This window comes from Bacillus rossius, chromosome 3 (assembly GCF_032445375.1).
Source record: "Bacillus rossius redtenbacheri isolate Brsri chromosome 3, Brsri_v3, whole genome shotgun sequence".
Lineage (NCBI taxonomy): Eukaryota > Metazoa > Arthropoda > Insecta > Phasmatodea > Bacillidae > Bacillus > Bacillus rossius.
Window position 1 is genome coordinate 15,377,214 of NC_086332.1, and position 24,208 is coordinate 15,401,421.

Genomic DNA, 24,208 nt, shown 5'->3' on the forward strand with positions numbered 1-24,208 from the left:
AAAAGCTGTTTATTTAATCAAGCGGACGGGTTCGCCCCAAGGAGAAAATTGACGCGACGAGACCTCGTGGACATAGAGAAATGACACACACTCACTATTTATGTGTCTATGAAACATGATTTTTTTTCTGCAATTTAAATTGTAATATACCAAAAAGGGTATTGAAAATTGAAGCAGTATGGCGACACTACAAACTGTCAGGATCTTTATTTTTTTCTTATTCTCTACTTAGTTCCTTACAATATCATTCACTATCGATCTCTCTCTTTCTATTCCCCCTCGCCAGGAGCGTTAAACGTTTAACGCAACCTTGATGGAAGTCGCATTAGAAGCATAACTTCAAAAACCGAAGATGCACGATTGGACGTTTGGCTCTCTCGTCTGTGGAAAGAAGGCTTCCCGGCCGACATGAGGAGCCGGCATCGCACGGAATGGGATTCCGCCGGCCGAAGGGCGAATCTGTCGTGACGCGGCGGGCCGGCCGGTTATAAGAGGCGGGTTTCGCCCCTCCTCTGACACTGACCGCTGGGACAGCGACGAGTACCCACCCGAGACATGCAGACCACCGCCGCCTCTCTGACCGCCCCACTGCTGCTGCTGCTGGCGGCGGCCGCCGCCTCCGGCCAACACCCCAGTGAGTACCCTGTCGAGCAACTATCGCCCTCAGTTTACGAAGAACTCTGGTTACAAACTATCCACGGATCTTCGTAAAACTCCCGGCTATCTTCGTAAGTTTAACGGACACCTACTTTGAACGTCGAGTCCAAAAAAAAAAAGAAAGTTTTCTGGCGTGATAACGCTGTATAAATCGATGAACGCCGGCTGCACGCACGAAGAATTGTCACGTTCCGCCTGAGCCAAAACGTGCAAGAACCGGCCAACCACCGTGCGAGAAAATCTTCTATAATATAAAACAGGTTAAGGCGGGCTTTTTAACTAATTGTTCGTGATAATATTTAAACAAATTATTTAAATCAAATTTTCGAAACTGTAAATAATATTTGAAAATTAAAAAAAAATATATATGCGATTTTTCATCAATGTTTTTCTTCTGACGTGACGTAAAATTATCGTCCGTTAACCGACTTCACAGACAACCGCCTTTTGGTTATGCTAACAAAACATGCAAAAACTGTTCAAGTCCGCAGCAACAACACTCTTATTTTATCCACGTGTAGCATTTACCTTTGTTTGCAACGAAACATAATACTCTGTAAATCGAAATATGGTCTAGTTTCTACGAAGAACTAACTCTTTGTTTATTTTGAGTTAGATTCTTCGTTGAAAATTCCGTAAATTTATTGCAATATCTAACGGTGTACACGACACCGTGGTGATCATTCCGAAAACATTAAGTCCGGTCGAGCAGTTATACCACGCTAATCGCGAGTGGATGAAAAAAAAACTTTTCTTTACTTGCCACGGCAAATCTGAAAAATAGTACGAGAAGTTAAGTTATTGCAAGATTTAATAATTTTCAAAACAGTTTCAACGTCTACGTCGAAACTTGTGGAGGCAGTGCATCTCATTTGCAATCTTAACATTATTATTTCTTCTTGTGATGTTAATGTTCGAGATTAAATACTCAAGATCACAAGGAAGCACTTCAAAAAAATCTTGTTTATTAATCTAGATTAGTTTCATATTTTACCTGAAAGCAGGTCCAATTTCAGTTTCATTTTGTATTCTACCTCCACATGTCGATGATGATACTTCAAGTTAACTTGTCACGTGAGTACACACACTATAGATATTGACCAAGACAACAGCTACTCCACAGTCGAATTGGTAATTCTCATAAATTCTGCGTTACACCCGCAATTCATGGTTCTAAAGTTGGTATTCTGAGTCTCGGATATATTTCGTGTTTACGATGAAAAATATTACAACAAAATTATTTGTTTTGTGGAGAAACGAACTTGAACATTTTAGTAGTGTTGCTGTAGTTTAGATTTTAATAATTATTATTTAAATTTATTTTAATGAACAAGTAAAACAATAACAAGAAGAAATTAAGGCACTAATTAAAAATATAAGTGTTAATACACAATCTAATAAAAATATGTGTATATTAATTAAAAAGTACAAAGAAGAATTACGTCTTAATATTACTTAAAGTTGAACTACCTGGTAGGTTTACTGATTCCAGTGTAACTAACATCGATTGTTGGGGTGTTTTCTATTGGCCGTAAGATAAATGTAGAATTTAAAGGCTGCTGAAATATTTCCAAATGAATTTCGTCTCGTACCTTCGTCATCAGTAAGCTACAGAGCTTACATAAAAACATGAGTTAAAAATTAAATGTGTTTCGATGCACGTCTTTATTTAGTTTCTCATTATCTAAACAAATATTGTGCAAACTTAAAACATCAAACATGCCTGTAAAGTAATTATTCAATATTTGACCTTCAAAAACTATTTTTCATACTTTTCCAAATAACGTGGTCGTATAAAAATGTTCTTTGCACCAAGGTTTAAGATAATAATAAGAGTGTTTAAAATAAATTCGAACTGATTTGATGATAATAATAAAGTGTTAAATCTTTTAGTTGAACCCATTGTTTTTACGGTGATAATTCGTTTCATCAGAAATTGTTTCAGCCAAAGTTTTGGATAACGTATTTTATAGTATACTTTCAAAACTTTGTTATTTACACCATTTGCTGTAATGGTTGGTTCAATAAAATTTTATTTTAAAAAAGGTTTTAGACCACAAATATAAAGTTAAACAAAAATAAGAATGGATTCAATAACGTACATGGTTGGGTAGTTTTATTTATTTTCTTATTCAAACCCCAGATTTTTTTCAAACCCCTTGCAATAATGGTTTATATTATCAAAAATTGTTTTAAACAATCGTTTTAAATAAAAAATATAAGATTCACAAAAAATTTGAACGGATTTGAAGGTTTTCTTACCAAGGGAGTTATGGATTTATTTCCGTATTTTAATCCCTTTTAATCAACCCATTTCAGTGGTTGGTTGTATCAGAATTCACTCTCTTGTTTACCTTTAATATTCACTTCCGTTCTCGAGAACAAACTCCGTAGCTACAATGTATTATAGTTCTAATAATTAAAAAAATTATAATTTAAAATTATGAAAAAAAATTGTTTCCTTAAAATATATTTTCTGTTTAAAATTTTGCGCAGAAAAAATAATTTAAAAACAAATATTTATTTTCAGACATCTATAATTTTGTACCAGAATTGCGAAATTAATTTACGCAATTCGTGGCTAATTTTGTGACAGTTTCTACGTTATCACAAAAAGGAAACATTATACTGACGAAAAATATTATAATCTCACAAAATTGTCATCTTGATGGACACTTTGTTTATAACTGATGAAACTGGCTCCATAGAATAAGTATTAAATGCCGCAATAAAAATTAGGAATGAGGTATTCCTGAAATAAATAAACTATAACAATTGACTTAGTTATTTAAGTTATACTTCTTTAGGCGCGATATGAAACATTTGATGAGAGTGAATTTATACAGTACGCGCCCAGCATACAACAACAAATTACAGGATCAAAAAGGCTACATAAAAATAAAAATTATACATATTATTTTAAATCATATTGATGTATATTGAATACTGGTCCATATAATTAAAAACATTTATTTATTGTTAATATTAGTGTAAGATATTGTGTTTATAAACCTTTACAAGTGTATTTATATAAGTGAGGTTGTGTTCCCGTATGTAATATTATTAGCAATAGTAGTATATAATAGCCGGAACTAAGACAGGCTTCATGCTGAGGATTGAGAATTGTTTACATTGTGACGTCACGGCGGCCATCTTGGATGCCCGTGACCTTGACCTTTGACCTTGACCCCAGCTGTCATTTTGGATCCGTCATTTTAGATTTGGGCGCCATTATGTTTTAGATGTCATAGCCGTCATTTTGTTGTATGACGTCATTGCCGCCATTTTGTTTTATGATCGCCGCCATTTTGGATTCTGGAACATTCCACTATTTTGAATTATGACGTCACCGTTGTACTTTTCGTTACGCCCGCCATATTTAACTGTTTTTATTTATTAACGAAAAATTTGAAAATAATTATTAAATAAGATTTTAATAAAAAATATTTAAAAAACCGAATTTCACGACATGGCGCTCGGAGTCCTCGGTTCGAGGCCGGTGAATGCAAAAAAGAAATTGGCGACCGATACTTCCCTTACAGTGGCTGCTGGCAGACTGACCCCCACCACCAATAACAAGGTATATATCGTCAGCTGGTATGACGTCATGTCCACCATCTTATCTTTGTCCACTGGAGACCACCATCTTGATTTCGTCTGCTAGAGTGTGCTGATGACATGTTAGTATAATGTTCTGTTCACCATACCTTTGACCTCGACTGTTGACATTGGATTTTTAGACATGAACTTGAACTTTGACCTTGACCTAGACATTTGACTTTGACCTTGAAATTTGACCTTGACCTTTACAACCATAATGGATCCGACATTTTATGTTCAGTACCTACATGTTACATGGAGCTACAACCTGCTAGATGATATTGCCACCATCTTGTTTTCGTCTGCTGGAGGACATCATCTTGTGTGTGTACTCGTCTTATAGAGTGCATTACCATCATGCTAGTTTTATTTTAACTCGCTAGAGTGCAGTAATCATTTATTTTTACTGAGGTGCCCGCCATATTGAAATTTGGGCGCCATCTTGGTAATTTAGCTAGAAATTCGAAAAAATTACATAATTTATTAAATAAATTTATAATAAATATATTGATTGATTCGATCGATTCCTGTTCATGGTTTGATCCCTGGTCGATGCAAAACATTTAATTTAATATAAAAAATAATAAATTCAAATAAATCATGTTCAAAATCCTAAAAGAGGCTTAAAATCAACTACTACCATCATCCTAACTTAACATTGACGATCGCCTCCTACCGAGTTGAATGTACGAGAGAATGTACCTCCTTTTCGTTAAATGAGCTTTCGTTTTGTAGACTGTGCTTCCTTTTGATTGACGGTGCGTCCAAAATGTGCTGCCTTTTAGATTATGCTTCCGAAATGTGCTGCCTTTATGATTGTGCTTCCAAAATATGCTGCCTTTTTGTTGATGCTGCTTCCAAATGTGCTGCCTTTTAGATTGTGCTTCCAAATGTGCTATCTTTTGGTTGATGGTGCTTCCTTTTTGTTGATGGTGCTCCCAAATGTGCTGCCTTTTTGATGGGATTCTTGGTCCTCTTGTAAGCGTAAAAACATGTTCCGTTGGTTTAATTGAATATAATTATCTGTCTATGAAGAAGGTCGTGAGGTTCGGAGATGACTGGTCTATACGTCTGACATTGTTTATGGCCCGGTCTCGCGGTCCGAAGACGTTTGGTCTATATGTATGTATGTATGGCTTTTTACGGTTTAGATATTTTTCTAAGCATCGAAAAACTATACTTTCATGTAAGGCTTATCGGCAACGTATTTAATTCGTCGAACATTGACGTATATTGTCTTGAGTTGTTTTTCGTAGAGTGAATGATTGATACACTCCATGAAAGGTAATGGAAACCAAAATATAAAATTTATTTAATATTAAGTTACACTTGTCACTGGTCAAGAAGCAAACCGACGACAGGAATCCATTGATTCAATATGTAGATTAAAGAGATATTTTTTCGGTGAATTTTGGAATTTTTCCCGAATTTATAAGTTAATAAATACAAATAATCAAGATGGCAGTCGTAATGGCTTATAGGATGATGGTAGTAGTTGATTTTAAGCCTATTTTAGGATTTTGAACATGATTTATTGAATTTATTATTTTTATATAAAATTAAATGTTTTGCATCGACCAGGGATCGAACCATGGACAGGAATCGATCGAATCAATCAGTATATTGATTATTAATTTATTTAATAAATTTTGTAATTTTTCCCGAATTTCTAGCTAAATTACCAAGATGGCGCCAAAATTTCAAGATGGCGGACACCTCATTAATAATAAATGATTACTGCACTCTGGCGGGTTAGAATAAAACTAGCATGATGGTAATGCACTCTATAAGACGAGTACACACACAAGATGATGTCCTCCAGCAGACGAAAACAAGATGGTGGCAATATGATCTAGCAGGTGGTAGCTCCAGGTAGCATGTACTGAAGATAAAATGTTGGATCCATGATGGTCGTCTAGATCTAATTTCAAGGTCAAGGTCAAAGTTCAAGGTCAAGGTCAAAGTTCAAGGTTAGGGTCAAATTTCAAGTTCAAGGTCAAATTTCAAGTTCAAGGTCTAATTTCTAGATCAAGGTCAAAGTTCAAGGTTAAGGTCAAAGTTCAAGGTCAAGGTCAAAGTTCAAGGTCAAGGTCAAGGTCAAAGTTCAAGGTTATGGTCAAAAATTAAATGTCAACAGTCGAGGTCAAAGGTATGGTGAACAGAACATTATACTAACATGTCATCAGCACACTCTAGCAGACGAAAACAAGATGGTGGTTTCCAGTGGGCGAAGACAAGATGGCGGACATAACGTCATACCAGCTGACGATATATACCTTGTTATTGGTGGTGGGGGTCAGTCTGCCAGCAGGCACTGTGAGGGAAGGATTGGTCGCCATTTTTATTTAATTTTTGCCCTCACCGGGTTCGAACCTAGGGCTCCGAGCTTCATGTCGTAAAAGTATGTTTTTTTAAATATTTTAAATAAAATTTTATTTAATTTTTTTTTTCAAATTTTTTCGTTAATAAATAAAAAAAGTTAAAGATGGCGGGCGTAACGTAAAAGTAAAACAGTGACGTCATAATTCAAAATGGCGGAATGTTCCAGAATCCAATATAGCGGCGATCATAAAACAAAATGGTGGCGATGACGTCATACAACAAAATGGCGGTGATAACGTCCTAAAACAAAATGGCGCCCAAATCCAAAATTGGCGTTGGGGTCTAGGTCAAGGTCAAAGGTCAAGGTCACGGGCATCCAAGATGGCCGCCGTGACGTCACAATGTAAACAATCCTCAATCCTCAGCATGAAGCCTTTCCCAGTTCCGGCTATTATATACTACTAGCATTGTAAATTATTACATAATTATTTAAGAAGTAAATAAAATAAATAAATTATTATAAACATTCATCATTTTAATTATTTAGATTATTAGGATTTATCTCGATTATTTAATTAAATTAAATAAATAATTTTATACATGTGTTTATATTAATTTTGAACACTGAGTATTTATTAATTTTAATTTAATTCTATTTATATTTTAGGAATCAAATATATATGATATCTTTCCCGGTCTTTTATTATTTTCTCTTTATTAATTATTTGCATGCAAAACTAAAGTTTTTTTTTTATCACGCCAAGTAAATTAACTTCTAACGTCCGTACATTAAGCACACGGGTCCATCTATTTTCTTTATTATTATTATTATTTAAGCTTCAGTTCTCATCAACAGCGAGGTCGATCAGAAACTGAAAATTTCCAACAACTTTCTCAACACCGGTAAATTCGGTGAAGTAACCCGACTGAGGCCAGTGTTGAGGAACCAGTCCAGCTCACTCCTGGAGTGGATGCGCGAAACCTTTGAACAGCAGGAAAACCAGAGTGGCGAGGCAGCCGTTGGGTAACCGCTCCCGAGCGCTGCTTGCAAGTGCATCTCCCTCCGTCTTGGACGCGGCAGAGAATGAAGCCAGTGGTGGGGGCTCGAGAAACCCAAGGCGACTGCCGGCACGTGTTCCGGGCATCGAACCCGGATCGTTCCGGCGAGACCCCGCACCGCCGAGTCCATAAAAAAAACGTCACTTCATTCGCGCTATAAAGAAACAAAATTCAAATAACTGCACATTAATTGACTAGTCACCATTCAAGAACGAAAGTAGTTTTGTAAAGGTTTAATTGTGTCTGGCTTTGATAGTTCACCAAAAAAAAAATTAAAAAATGTTTCATAAAACGACTAGATATCTGTTTGGAAAAAAAAACAGAACACATAATACACATCATATTCCGCCAAATGTGTACCAAATGTGTTAAAGTTTTTAATTTGTATTGGCAGAAGAATGAAATCTTGTAATTTATTTTAAAATTTATGTTTTTGCAATTAATGCATACATTCAGTTAATTTTGCATCAGGACTATAGGCTCACACAAGTAGATTTTTTTTTTCCACATGGAATATCTCTTACGTCATTTTCAAGCATATAGTAAGAACTATGATTTATTTTTTACATATAGATGGCGTTCATAGAATTACTTGAGTACCAATTTAGTGGTAATTCATCTCATCAATTTCAGGTGTATCGATATGTTTTAGTATTTAAAATTACAGGTATTCTTAAGATAGTGTATGTAATAGAGTACTAACTGTTTTCTTCATGCTATAATATTATTCAACCATAATGCAAAATGTACTCAAAACTAACATTTAATTACTAAGTTACAATGTAGCACTACATTTTACAGCACAAACATGTTAAAGGTAAAAGGTGAAATCTTTTATAATTTAAAAGAAATGAGGAACCACAGATAAAACGATTTTTATGCAATCAAACGATTTTTATGCAATCCTTTATGAAAATATATGGAAGAATTGCATGAATTGAACTTTAAATTTAAAATTTCCAAAATATCATCATAAATTTTAAAAATTATTAAAAAATAATAATATATTCTTTAATGAACTGTCATTGTTTTCCGATACCAGCGATACTACACGTTACTCTAGATGCATGAAGGGCCACCATATTGAAAAGAAAGTTTCTGGGATATTAAAAATCGATCTTATAATAAAGGTAAAGGTTGAAGAAAAATACAACCAACAAATTTTGACTGCAGATTTATAATGAACAAATAAGTTGACGACATGTATAGCGAATGTTTTTTAGTGCCTCCCAAGGCTGCTATAGCATTTAAAGGTGGGGTGGAAACAGCTTTTAATTCGTAAATAATAGAGATAGCATTTCGATGGCACACTGGGCGTTTGAATAATATTTGGTTGAACAAATTTCCACAACAATAGAAAACGTTTTCTATGTCGTAAAATTATTTCACTGAAGTTATTTAATTCAAAACACGTCAAGAAAATGTATGGGAAATGAGTGTGTTACCTCAATTATTTCAGTGAAATTATTTTTCAACAGCAATATATTTAGCGGTGGCTGGAGAATTTTGCTCAGTTTAACAATATACAGAGACTTAATGTTCCATCTACCATACTTTGTCTATTATTTGCAAAAAAAAATATATTATTTAGCTTCAACTTCAAGGACATATATCAGTCTTGGAACCACTTAAGACCAGTGTAGGTTGAATTCAGACTCATTATATAATACTAAGTCTGCTTACGTAACGCTACTGGTGTGCCAAATTCAGAGAAAAATGGTTGAATACAGTCTAAGTAATAATATTAGTGTTTAATTTTACTGGCTGTACTCAAAACACTTAGAAAATAAGGAACTGAGCCGTATTTACCGTATTTATGCTAATACTTATATAAAGTTTAACTGATTCAATTGGATGATAAACGTTCATTTGGCATTTTACAAACATCTCGTAAGCAATTCACACGGATATTTTTTTTTATTTATGTGCAGTTGTTTATTACGTGAATGTCAAGAGCTTATAAGTAACTCACAGATATCAATTCGCAATTATAATTTTAACTTATTGTTGCAGGTACAAAGCTTTTCAAATGCAAGCTGTTAGACAAGGAATGCTTGAAGAACTATTTGCAGAATGACGTCATCCGTCGATTCAGCAAAGGTAAGCACAAGCTACAAACATTTTCCGAATTCAAAAATAAAAATCAAATAGATATGGTGGGTTTTCAACAGCCTTGGGAGCTTTCTGCCCAATAAACAATATATCACGTGCACTAAGTAAGTCTTTTTGACGTGACAACGTCTAATAAATCGATGAACGCCGGCTGCACGCACGAAAAAGTGTCCCGTTACGCACACTGTCCCGTTACGCTGTGTCCCGTTACGCGCATTGTCCCGTTACGTTGTGTCTCGTTACGCACATTGTCCCGTTACGATGTGTCCCGTTACGCTTATTGTACGCTTGCGCCGCATCTATCTCTCTTCCACTCGATTGGCCTATGAATCTACTATTATATTAAATAGGTTAAGGCGGGCTTTTCAAAAGTAGCTTTTAAATTTAGTACTTTAACTAAACTATCATTTCATCAATGTTTTTTTATGACGTTGTCACGTTAAACTATCGTCCGTAAACCGACTTTACAGACAACCTTTTTTTTTATATTAGGTATACTAATCAAGAAAAGGCAGCAGTTAGTGTAGCGAGCAGACGTAAAAAAAACATGTGTGCCAGGAACGTGATATTTGCTTGGTACTCTTAAAAATAGCTTAATATTATTGAAGGTCGTTATGGAAATCAAAATATTTTGTCCGGAAGGTCAGGCTCGAGGGGGGGAGGTGGCACTCACTCGTATACGCGGGCCGGCTGCCCTGCCAGACAGAGACCCCTGGAACCAACCCGGGGAATAGTGAGGTGAGATGTCGGAGTGCACTGGCAGGAGCGAACGGGAGTACCCCGAGAAAACCCCCAAATGGCTAAGGCTTTCCCGCTAGCGGAAATACCAGGAGCCACCCCGCCAGGAATTTAACCAAGAAAGCACCCGGTTGGAGGCGCGCGATTCTATCACTCAACAAACGTGGGCCCCAAAGCATATTTTAAAAAGAAAATTATTCAACGAATAATTTTCCTACCATCTGCTACAAATTTTAATTACATTTTAAACTGGCATTTATGGTGGAAAAAAAAGACAGTGATATTTGTGCCGAGTAGTTATTTTTCCAGGTGTGGCTGTCAATACACTCGATTATCTGTGTGACACTCGTTATCGATGAACGAAAGTTTTGCTCATAGTTCGAACTCGTCCCAGGGAAATGGGAAGGGGTGAAGGCTCCCCCCTCCCCACCCAACCAAAACAGGTGGAGGTCCGTAGTACGTCCTACTAGCCAAGCTATGCTGTAGTGGAAGTATGGTACGTTGCGCCGGAGGCATGTTTTCGTTGTCGCGGTAATTAAGTTACCACGGGCGAAGGTTTCGGAGTATGTAAATATTGCATGCAGCACGTGCAAAATGAAGGTAAGCCACTTTGTTCCCGCAAACCCCCTCCCCCACCCCCCACCCCTTACCACAACCACGAACAAGTTCGTCGATGAGACGCCTGCACGAGGCAAGGTCTCAATAAAAAATATGTTGACTGCAACACGTGTGGACCGGACCGCATCCACCTCATTCTCCTTGACCAAAATATCGGCAGTGCGGTTGCTTCAGCTACAAGGCTGGTCGTCGGTTCGTTGCCTGCCACCAGCAGCAGTGGACCTCCAGAGCTAGGCTGTTCGCTCTGCCAAGAGTACGTCGGAAATATTTTATTTTATCACATTTTCCTTTTCGTTTTCGCTTTTCTGTAATTGGCCCGAGTACTTTGCACTAGGTCGTTAGCTCCGCTTAGAGGTAGGAAATTAAGTATGTCATATTATTTTTTCCACCATGTTGTATGTGGAGCCAGACCAAAAGTTACACTGGCTAGATTACCAAATGTGAAGTAGATAATAAAATTAAATATCGACGCAATATCGTGAAAGAAGTAGCCTATACATGAATTTTTTTTTGTTGTATATTATTGTTACGATTTACTGCGGGTTCGTAAAGGATAGCCCAATTAAAGATTTTTATCACACAGAGTTTTAATTATTGTCACTATTTACATTACTAGCTAATAATCTAAAAATGCCAATTAATCAAATGCACTTTAAAAAAATTTTGCTTCATCCAGTCACTCGTTTCTCACAATCCACACGCCTCGCTGGGCCGCACCTCTGGCGCAACTGTCGCCGCAGCACCCCTCATGGGTCTCCGCCGCGGGAATCCGCCGCCGCACTCCGCCACCGCCGTCGGATTTCCCCTTCGCCGAGATCCCACTCGACGCCTCGCTCGGAACTTCGCTCGGAACTCCGCCGCGCCCGCGACACTATCGCCCGGAACTGAACTCTTCGCCCTGGAACCTTCGTCCAGGGACTTCGCCACTCTATCGCCCGGAAACTCCGCCGCGGGAAAACTCCCGACTTCACTCTGATCTCCACTGACTCCCTGCCCTGGAACCTTCGTCCAAGGATTGCGCCACTCTGCCGCACCCGCGGCACTATCACCCCGGAAACTCCGCCGCGGAAAAGCTCCAGCCTGAACTCCCTCTACTTACTCTCCTGCTGAGGCCGACGTCCTCTTTTTATATATCAGCCGCTATTTCTGGAACTCACGAGCGCGGCTGGGGACAGTCGCGTCATTTCGCGCCGACACGACGGCAGAAATCTCTCGAAACACGTGTCGGCGGCTCGCGTAACTCCGCAGCTGTCAGGTTTCGGATGTCAAACTAACAAAGCCGCGCGGGGAGCTGAGGGCTGGAGGGAGGGGAGCGGCGACCCAGGTGCGCACTGCACATCTCATGTTACGGCGCCATGTGATGCAGCCCAGCTAGCTCTGCACCTGCGCGTGACGTGGCCTTGCTCACGTTCGTAACAATAATATCTGTAATTTTTTTTTACCTTGCGCGCTTGATGGTAGGGCGGGAGACGAATGCACAAAATATATTATATTTTCTAAAGTATAAATTGAAATATTTTTGTATTGCCGCGCCATGTCAAACGCTAGGCCAGGATAAAATAGTAAACCACGTTGACTGAAGTCGACTTGTAGAACAGACGAGGGCTCTAACCTCTAACCTTCGCCTCTCGTCCGAGCAGGAACCCAAGTCTCCCAGCGCCGGAGAGAAATAAAATTATTCTTATAGTTTAAACAGCTCGCTGCCGCCCCCGGGGGGGGGGGGGGGAGACTGGAAGTTTTAAATTGACCTTGCAGACCGCAACGAGGATCGAACTGCTCTCCCCGTATATCCCATCCAGGAGCCTGGCCGCTACGCAGCGACCTCCAAACTGTAGGGGCCGACAAGGACCTCCAAATGAATGTCACTTTCGCTGGCGACCAGTTGTCGCTTCTCGCGTGTCGGCACAGTGCGCGGTGCCAGGCCAAGAAAATGCGTGTGCACTACCTACCGTACCTTGCAGTTTTTTTGCAATAAATTACTCCTTGCAACAATTATGTACGTTTTGAGTAACTAGAAGCATGCCCCGCCCACCGACACACAATGTAGCTCTATGCAAAACTTAATATAAAATATCACTAGTAAAAAAAATCTCGTACAAGAGCCAGGCGTAGGAAAAAAAAAAGCATATATACATATATTTACATATTCAGGAGTTAAAAGGAATAAGTTAAGTGGAAGGTTGCGCATGACTCTTTCACGTCCGCAGCTAATCCCAGTTCATTAATGCGAATAAAAGAAGGGAAAAAAATACAATCAAGAGGCGTTTATGCTTAAGGTATAAAATTATGTGAGACTCCCTCACTTTGAGCGACGGTCCCGCACCAGAGGAATCTAAAACCATCAGGTCATCTATCCCAGCCCAAGAGATGAAGTATACAAAAATATAACATACAGAAATGGAAAATAAAATGCGTACACCCTGGAGGAAACACGTCCTCAGTCTAGACTACCAGATATAAAATAGAAGCAAAATCTTAATACTATACAGTAAAAAAAATAGTGCGTGGAGTCCCTCCGCGCGGAAGAAGTGACACTTCGTAATGTGGAAATGAAAATAGGAAGGGGTAGGAATTGATTTTTAGTGAAATCATATTGTATCAAATCAAACTAAAAAAGCAAGTAAATGAAATAATGAATAATATAAAATAAAATAGAATAATAAAATAGAACAACAAGTACGTATTTCAGCTAATTTCACGACGCTCACACTGTTTACTTCGCTGCATAGCAAGAACACCACGCGCATGTGCTTGGAATATTGGACGCTACTCGTTGCTAACGCTCGCGCTGGCCTGTAACAGGTATACCTACTACGCGCATGCGTTCGAGTGCCACGCATTCACTCTCGCTCTGTCTCTTTCTATTCCTCCTCCCCAGGAGCGTTGAACGTTTAACGCAACAGTGCTTTCATATACCCCCTCCATGGTAGAGTTAAACGTTTAACGCAACCTTGTTGGAAGTCGCATTAGAAGTTTCACTTCAAAAAAATCTAAATACCTTTTCCCTCAACTATAGCAAACAAGAGCCGCCACACTCCGAAACACCACTCAACGACTCTCCTCCAGAGAACAAACCCAACTCATGCCGTCGAACTGCCGTCTCCATACAACACGCCTGCCCTAGCTTCGTCTCCACTGCCCTCCTTCCCTCTAGTACTTATTATCTGCACGTGGAAGAAAAACTTATGGAAGCCCAGGGCAGACCTACACATATCAATATGAAATAGAATATATTTAGGATTTTTTTTTAAAAATATAACTAAAGAAAACCCTCGAGAATTATTTCCACCTAAGCAGCAAATCGGCCAACACTTTATCTCAAAACAGATATCTAACAGATGTAAAAAATGGCCGAAAATAACATTTTTCCTTCGTTAGTAAAATGGTTGGTCAACATTTTTTTCCCGTGTAATTTTGTAGCACATTAATTCATGGGAATAGTACTGTCTAGCATATATTAATGCGAGTAAGATCTCTGTTATAAGAAACACTCTTTGCTAATTTTTTCACATAGCTGCGAATAGTTTTCGATATTTGACCAAATAAATGTATTCAATTTTTTTAAAATTTAAACAGAACCCGACCGCCATGATAACCACTCTACTGAAATAAGTTGCCCCTGTGTTTTGTTTTCTTACTATGCAGTAAGGCATCACCTTCGGGTACGTAGTTGTTTTTTGACACACTCTGTATAACTGTATTACATAACGGCCCTGCCGCATTGCATAACATATCGCTTTCACTTGAATCATTTGTCTTGATAAAAAAATTTTATTTTGGAAACATGACAAGCACCTAAAAAAAAGGCTGCAATTTAATCACTTAAACTTAACGAAGTGGTTAACTCGTAAAACGCTATGCACAACACAAAATTTAAAAAAAAAAATTGTAGGACACTCAGATGAAAACTTAAGCATTTCAGCTGTGTTTTGAGGAATGTAAATTATTTTTAAGACAAGAAAGTTTAAAAACCTAGAATTTGGTTTACAAATATTTCATACTATAAACATGTTTGTACTAATTTGCATGCTGTCACAAGGACATTATAAAAAAAAATTGGCATTTACGATTTGTAAACAGTCCGAATATAATATTATTTTTATTAGTTTTATTGTATAGAACAGGTTGAGAACCGTTTTTTTTTATAAAACTTGTCTATGGATAGCCTGGTTAGTCTAGGGTAAGAGATAAAAAATTTGAGTTGTTGTTAATGAATTAATGAGAATAAAAAAAAACATTTAATATTTTAAAATGGAAAAAAGAATTAAATAAGATAACGTTGAAGAATGCGAATAGCCCACTTCCGGGCTACAGCGAGTGAAGACTGTAGTGGGCGATGCACGAAATCCCCAAGATGACTCCCCGGGAATGGAAGGGGGAGGGTTCGAAGTCTCGACCACCAACTACCTGACACGACTCGAATTTGCGAGTGCTGAGTCGATTACCAAGTCCACTAAAATAACGTTCGAAGTCCCTTCGCTCCAAGTCCCGGCGCGTGACCGGACGAAGTAGCACCCGGGAAGCCTTCTTTTCACAGACGAGAGAGCCAAACGTCCGATCGTGCACCTTCGGTTTTTTTTTTTTTTTGTTCATTGTAAATGTGTTGATAAAATGATACTAACAGTCAATTAGGTTAGGTTATCTACATTATAAATACTTTAAAACATTGTGTACGGTTTATTTGGTTAGGATAGCTACATTAAAGATACGGAAGAAAAAAAAAGCGAGCCTGAACTTCGGGGAACTTCGGGTGGGGCTCTCTCGTCTGTGAAATGAAGGCTTCCCTAGAACCCTGTCGGAGACTATCCTAGGCGTGAGGGGAGGAACCGCCATGTTACAACAGGCACAGAGGCGCGAAGGGGTTCTGGGTTCAAGTCCCGGTTGAGAAAAAAAAGGCATTTGTCTACGAAATTAAGTCTCAAACCTTATCATCATTATTAATATTGTTTTTGTATTCGTGTGTTTGGTAAGGAAACAATTACCAACTTATATATCTGTACTTCGGAAACATGTTTTTTTTTCAAGAGAGCAGTTTAAATGGTTTTAAATGGTGCCTCGCTTATTTACTCAACTATTTTCTGCACTGGACACGTGAATTTTTGACACGTCGTGATTCTTAATGTTGTACGCCAATAGAGAAGCATCAAAAGGTGGTCGAGTTCATGGTTACGAGCGCATTTCGCCCCGAAGAGAGCGTAGCGTGTTATGCCTCCGGGGTGGAGGATCCCCGCCGAGGGTGACCCGGGGGGTGGGGGGGGGTGGGGGCGCGCGCAGATCCGAAACCGGACGGCGTGTGGTTGTTGTTGTTCCCTCAAAGGCTTCCCGGAGTCGGAGGTGAAGTCACTGGACCCGCTGGCCTTCGCCAAGATCGACTTCAGCTACAAGGTCGCGCCCGGCCTGCGCGTGCGCCTGGTGCACACGGATGCTGCGGTCCACGGCCTCTCCGACACCCGGGTGCTGGAGGTCAGGTGAGCGCCCGCCGCGGCGACACACAGCAAGCACTCTTACAGCGGGGAACTAGGAACCACGTGGCGCCATATGTTGGGTGGGCCCGTAACCAAGTACCGGCAAAAACAAACAAAAATTGGTTGTCTGTAAAGTCGGTTTACGGACGATATTTTAACGCGACAGCGTCATAACAAAACAATTGATGAAATGATTGCATACTTTTTAATGAACAATATTGAATCATTTTTATTGAATTATCACTATTTTTTACGGATACAAAGAAGTAGCGGAATGAAATCTACAAATTCAATTGATAATTTTACTTTTATTTGCACTCATTAATTCAAATATGTTTATTACTTTAACGAAGAGATTATTTTAACTATAACTTTTATACATGTTTGCTATTTAACTTCTTCCAATCTGTGTTATTCTGTTAAGGATAGGACGATTATAGGAAAAGTAGGAAACGAATGGGAGTTTTCAAGTTTAATGTGCCTCGAAAAAAGTCAAATCGATGGCTGTTCCAATCGAGTGGAAGAGAGATAGATGCGACGCAAGCGTACAATGAGCGTAACGGGACACAGCGTAACTGCACAATGTGTCTAATGGGACACTTTTTCGTGTGTGCAGCCGGCGTTCATCGATTTATTAGACGTTGTCACGTCAAAAAAAACTTGGACGGGAGGTTAAAATTAAAAAGTGTTAGGGTTTTAAATGTTAATTCAACAACTTGACGACTAATCGCTTGGTAACAGAGATTTAAACTGTGCAAGAATCACTTGATGTTCTTTTGTAATAAAAAATAATGTTCTGTTTAAATTAGTAGGAGATGCAAAATTTCTGGTATGCCACACCAAAAATAAAGTATGTGTCTACCAAAAAGATGTGAATTAATTTTCGCTGGTTTGTTTGGGTGATAATAGCTGATGCATTACATCTCACAATCAATGTAGCTATTTCAGTAAAGTATATTATGAAAGATAATCTCTAACGGGTGGGCCCGAAACCACTTCTTGAAAACTATGTCTCTTTATCGGCAATTATAATTTCTCCCTCATCGCTCCAAGCATACCCCAGGCCGTGGCTAGAAATGACTATGTAGCGCGAGGAAATGTCACTGTTAGTCTCCAGCACGCGTTGCTTCCTGACTCACTCCCTCTGATCGTCTCCTGATTGTTCGATGAGAACGAAGCTGGTGTTAGAGAACATCACTGATTTGCCTTCGCACTGAAAGAAATCCCTTCCAATCGCAAGAGTGGGAAGAATGAAATGTTTTCGTATCATCTCTAGCCACGGCCAATTCAATGTCCCAATATGCCTGGTTTGAGTCGTTACATGCAAGATTTCAAGCCCAATTATTCAATATATATATATATATATATATATATATATATATATAACATACTTGAGAAACATGGAAGTGCGTCTGCTTCAGCCAAGTTCTCATTCCTCTGTACGGAGCGATAATTGGTTGCAACCGTAGGCCCGGATTCGAATTCCTGTCCATAGATGCTGATTTAAAGGGTTTTCCAATCCATTTTGAAGTCTGGGAATTTTCCTCGTCACATGTCAGGCCGATTCTTCGGACATGTGTCGTTTTACCTAAAGGCGTTTTGCCTAATTTTAGGCAAAACGCCGTTTAGCAAAACGCTTTTAGACAAAACGCCGTTAGGAAAATCGCCGTTTGGCAAAACGCCGTTGGCCAAATAGGAGTTAGGCAAAATGCCGTTAGGCAAAACTCCGTTAGGCAAAACGCCGTTAGGGAAAACGCCGTTAGGCTAATAGCCATTAGGCAATTCGCCGTTAGGCAAAACGCTTTTTCCTCTTTTAGGCAAAACGCCATTAGGCAATTCGGCGTTAGGCAAAAACCGTTAGGCATATCGTGGTTAGGCAAATCGCCGTTTGGCAAACCGCTGATAGGCAAAACGCCGATAGGCAAAACACCGTTAGGTTAGGTTAGATTAGGTTAGGTTAGGTTAGGTTAGGCAAAACGCCGTTAGGCAAATCGCCATCAAGCAAAACGCCGTTGGCCAAATCGTAGTTAGGCAAAACGCCGTTAGGCAATTCGCCGTTAGGCAAAACGCCGTTAGGCAAAACGAGATTTTGTCATCATAGTAACATATTAGGCAAAACGCCGTTAGGCAAATCGCCGTTAGGCCAAACGCCGTTTGGCAAATCGGAGTTAGGCAAAACGCCGTTAGGCAAATCGCCGTCAGGCAGAACTCCGTTAGGGAAAACACCGTTAGGCAAATCGCCTTTAGGATAATCGCCTTTAGGCAAATAGACATCAGGCAATTAGACGTTAGGCAAAACACTTTTAGGTGAAATGACTTTAGGCGAATCGCCGTAACGAATTCATGTTTAGGCAAACCGCCTTTAGGCAAATCGCCTGTTACTCGATTCTTCTCGCTGATGACACAGACTCCTGTCGCCGACTCAGGCCTCTTTACCATCGACACACAGTGCAAACACGTCTCATTGATTCGTGAGTTATTTTAATGTGAAATAATTTATGACCGTTAAAAATAGCTGTAAGCTTAAGAAAACTGAAAATATGCGAATTCTGAACACATACAATCTATTCGAACATATTGCTTTGAATTTCCAGTGTACCAATAGTTTTAATAATCGTTGAATTCTAGCTAAACAACTCAACTATCAAGCTTTAGTTTCAATATGTGCGTATTTCAAAGTGAATATTTATTCTAAATTGCTCCAAGACATTGGAATTGGCTACAAATTAGTTGAAACTTCTCTACTTGAATCAGTGATTTCCTATTAATTATACCAGTGAATAAAGCTCACAGATTTATCAGTGGCTTCAAACAATAACTCAGTGAATTCAACAATTTAAAACAGATTTATAGTTGATTTACCAGTCATGAACAACACGTTAGCATAAATTACAGTTGCTTACATTTTTATTGATTCAAATGAATTATGTATTCATATTTTGATTGTAGCTAGCCAAAAAGGCTTGAATACGTTAAATACTCTCATGTTTATTGATGACTGAAAAAAATAAAAATATTTTTAAATTTCAAATACGGTTGGGTGTTATAAAATTTTAAGAAAAAATATAACACTTATAAGCTTTGATTGCCTTGAAACTATTGGTTGTTTAAAAAAATCGGTGTCTCTTAAGTACTTTTTTTAATAATAACAGAGAAATTTTGCAGTTTCAAGCGTAATTAAATACGTACATTGATAAGTGTAGCTTGTTAAAACGAAAATAAGTTTCCAATTGGTAGGATTCGATTAAAACGACTGATTTTGGGTTAAAAAAAGTTATTTTCCACTCAGATTATTTTGCTGTGTCAATCAGGTTTGAGTCGGTGATATTTTGAATGGTGAGACAGGCATGCTAACGAAAGGTATGCAATGTTTGGATGAAGCAGTTTAAAGCTACCCAATAAGGAACAACCGGGTTCCTGAACTGTGTTTTTATACTGGTGGAAATTATAAAAAAAAGTGAAATTATAAAGGAGAAGGTAAGATTTTCAAGGGCACGTGGTTGCAAACGCCCAGAGACTTAGGCGACGGGGTCTACAAAATTATATTCTGCTACAAACCTTTTGGGTGGTGACTCGACGCTGGTATTTTGAGTTGCGCTGGGTTTCTGGGGTCGTGCCCATGACTTACGCCGGGGACGCACCACAACGCCGAAATGCTAAATTGACCACAACGCCGAAATACCATAACGCCGAATATAAAAATTCACCCACAACGCCGACAGCTAGAAAACTGCTGTGTACCACAACGCCGAAATAACAACTGAATGAATTTGTGTGTGTTTCTTAAATGTACCTTAACGCCGAAATACCACAATCAAACTTAACCTTACCTAACCTAACCTAACCTAACCTAGTCTAACCTAACCTAGTTTAACCTAACCTAGTTTAACCTAACCTAGTCTAGCTTAACCTAGTCTAACCTAACATAACCTTTGTGGCAGTCCTGCAATGACATTTTTCGGCGTTAGTGTATTTCGGCGTTGTGGTACACAGCAGTTTTCTAGCTGTCGGCGTTGTGGTCAATTTGACATTTCGGCGTTGTGGTATTTCGGCGTTGTGGTGCGTCCCCATAAGGGGTCATTCGGGAAGTCCCTCAACCTACAGTACCACGAGTAAACAAAGAATTACAATACGAACGTCATACTTTGTGGGAGGGAAATTTTGTTCGCCTGATAATCGCGTGCAATAAAATGGCACAGAAAATTGTTCTTTATTATTTTAGCAAACTTCCAAAGTCTCGCCTGGTTTGTTTAAAACTGTTACACTAAACACTTTCTCACGCCCAGTTTATTAATTACGCTCAAAAATTGCCCTTTGATTACTCGGGGGAGAAATAATATTCTTGAAAATAAAAAAATAAACTTTTTTTTAGAATAACGAGTAGAAAAACATTGATACCACCATTTGATTTTTTTTCCACTATCCGTCATTCTCAACGCAAAATTATCTGAAACTTCCAAGCACGTGAAATAATTCAGAAGTACTGATGATAGTTGATAAAAAGAAAAACAGGAAATAAATATCAGTTGCTAAAATAATACCCTATTTTACTCCCACTGAAAATTTACAGAGTATCGTGGGATAAATGAGCTTTTTTGAGTTCTTGAATTATTTTTATTTAGGCAAATAACTTCTGGCATTAATAAATTAAGCGTACGTAGTGAGAAATCCATAATAATTTCCCTGCAGAAATAACATTTAAATTCAGGGAAAAGGCACTTCCTTCTCTTTGTACCATGCATTATTTATAGGTACCAACACAAGCAAACACAACCATGTCCAACTTCAAAGCGATAGTTATTCAATCCAGTTCATACAAACCTGTTTTTTAGTATAACAAAATGAGTCAGAATTCTAAAAAAAAATTTCAGCTTCAAATTCATTCACGAAAAAAAATTATTTCACAGTATAAAAAGACTTACGATATAAAGCTCTTCGAATGATATAGTCCTTTGAATTTGGAGCTGAAATCTGATTAATTAAAAATAATAGAGAAAGGTTTTAAAATATAATACTAAACGTCTGAAACGTGTTTAACTAAAATAATTCTTCTACCAACCCAGTAATTTTCGCATTCATAAAATTATTCCATATAAATGATAAGGGACAACAGATTTACTTTCAACACATTTTTTTTTGCAGTGAAAGTATTATGTGTTATGTAGGTGTATTGTTAATCAGCATTTACAAATAAAGCTTTTTTTTATTAATTAACTGTTATCTTCCAATTATCTCCATAGGTGTCTACCGCACGTAACAATCATTGCCCCTGATTCGTAGTAGCACTAGCATTCAGGATGCTGTGCGGGTTGCATACCAAACAGACGTTACACACACACACACACGCACACGCGCTCTGACACTACTTATTTGTTCGCGATGAACCCGAAGCCAAATATTTCTGTTGAATGGATACTCATCGGGTGAATATGACTGGATCCTTTGCTACATGAACAGTTGCGGGTGTAATGTCACTTTCCGAATCACCTCAACGGCTTGAACCATGAGTGAAGTTCATATTAAAGCGCGTCAACACCACACGCGATGAGCTGCGACGAGCAGGCACGAACAGCGCAGAACAGAGATGATTGTGCCTGATTGTGCCTGATTGTGCCTGATTGTTCCTGGTGACGGGAACAGATGCCAGTTCCCGAAACGTCGCAACTGTTGTCATTGGAAATCTTCTGTGTTCGTCAGTGCTATCGTCGTTGTGTTGTCCATAGTACTTGTTTATTTTCATCGTTGTGTTTATATGTTTGCTGCATTTTCCAGGTTTATTGTCTGCTTGCATTTAATCTGTCTGGTCGTTGTTAGCTCACTGTATTCGTCGGCGTTGTATTAATTTTTTCCATGACTAAGTTCCATCTACGGAATTCTTGGATGTATTATATTTATTTGTTAAACATTTTTTGTCCGTGCTGTTGTCGTGTTGTCTATATACTTGTTTAGTATCATCGTTGGTTCCGTTTGTTCGACTCAGCTGTTTCAGTCTTGTTTTCTGTAAATTTGTATCTTAATAAATTTTATTTAAATTTTGATTTTCGAAATTTTTCCATGACAAACAGTTTAAACTGCAATGGCGTATGTCCAAAAAACTGCATTAAATAAGATTTTATGTTTGTTACTCAGTCACATCTTCACTAGTGAATTGATTTCTATAAAATATGTAACAGAGGTTTTCCATAAACTGGACTAATTGATAGGTTGTATACAATTATTACAAAATAGCTATGGGATGAAAATTGAGCGAATGGGGTTTTATAATAAAGTCATTGATGTTATGATATTGTCCACCAAGCAAAATATGTGTATCCTTTGAGTTATGCTGTTGTTGTTCCAATAACAATAAATGTGGTAAACGTGACAAATGTTTGTGCTCAACACCAGTCGCTAAATATTATTTTATAACCAACTAAATTTAACTTATATTTAGATTTAAAAATTTTCTAAGCTAATTCTATTAATTAGGGCTATCCCTACTTGCGACAACAAAATGTTACGATTGGGAAATACAGGTCCGAAGTATAGCCCAATTAACTTACTAGGGTTTTATTTATTAACTAGTATTTAACAATTTAATTATATTATAGCAGTCATTCTGTCCACAAATCAAACACACACCTTCGCAAGTCCACGTTTGACTCGGCTCTACCGCTCGTCTCTTAGCGCGCACCTCGGTTCCAACGCACTTCCCCGCGCTACTCGATCGTCCGCCGCGCACACAACACCGTCCCCGATGCTCTCATCTTCGCACTCGAAGCCCGTCGTTTGTCGTCTTCTATCGCTTCGCTGCTCTCACCCAGTCTCGCTCGCCGGAGGACGGAGACGTCTCGCGTGCCTGCCGGGTCCCGCCCTGGCAAGGTCTCGTAGTCCTCCGAAGTGTCGCGTCGGCTGGAACCTCCGACTCGAAAGAGCAAGAACAATGGCGTCCTAATCACGCCGATTCACGCTGACGGTGCCCCTAGGGCCGCGAAGAACGTACCAGGAGAGACAAGAAGGCGCCAGGACAATTTGGAATGGCGGAAAGGCGAGGGGAAGGTGGAGGGGGTGGGGGCGTTACCTGGGTCCCAGCCGGGGGTTTCCGCAGAGATAAGCACGGCCAGAACTAAGTGCCGCTCCAGCCATTGTTAACAATAGGCTAGTTCAATGGGAAGCCTACATTTCACAATTGATGAAATCCCCGTCCGAACAATTTCCGAAGTTCTCCGAAGTTTGCCGACCGCTCGTGAAAGAACACCATATAGCAATTTTTTTTTAAATAACGCTAACCTAACCTAACAAAAATTTTATTGTAGTCACAATAACCGAACCTACCCTCCCAGAAAAGAAAAAGAATTATTATTTATTACCGGTCACTTCCTACATTAAAAAGTTAAAATTATAATTTGAAAAATCGCTCTCTAATACTGTGAAAATGTGGTAGGTTTAATTTTAACAATGTTAAAACAGAAGGAAAAACTGGTATCAAAAATAAATATGATCATACATTTACACTTTCAAAATTTCAACCCAGGATGGTTTCTTTGGAAATTAAACCTTTTAAACGCCATGCATTTTTATTGTTTGTTTTTTTTTGCTTAATTTAAAGATGTTTTAAATTGATCACATACTTTCCTTACAATTTTACAATATTTGCA

The 24,208-nt window shown here is 38.5% G+C and overlaps 1 protein-coding gene across 1 annotated transcript in view; it reads left to right on the top strand.

The window, feature by feature from the left end:
* Positions 1–434: 434 nt before the first annotated feature.
* LOC134530266 (uncharacterized) overlaps positions 435–24,208 on the top strand; it is a 48,039-nt gene continuing 24,265 nt past the window's right edge. Inside the window, exons 1-3 of the mRNA XM_063364961.1 lie at positions 435–634; positions 9,652–9,738; positions 16,424–16,574. Of these exons, the coding sequence (XP_063221031.1) occupies positions 556–634; positions 9,652–9,738; positions 16,424–16,574 (317 nt within the window). The 5' untranslated portion in view covers positions 435–555. The remainder of the gene's footprint in view (positions 635–9,651; positions 9,739–16,423; positions 16,575–24,208) is intronic.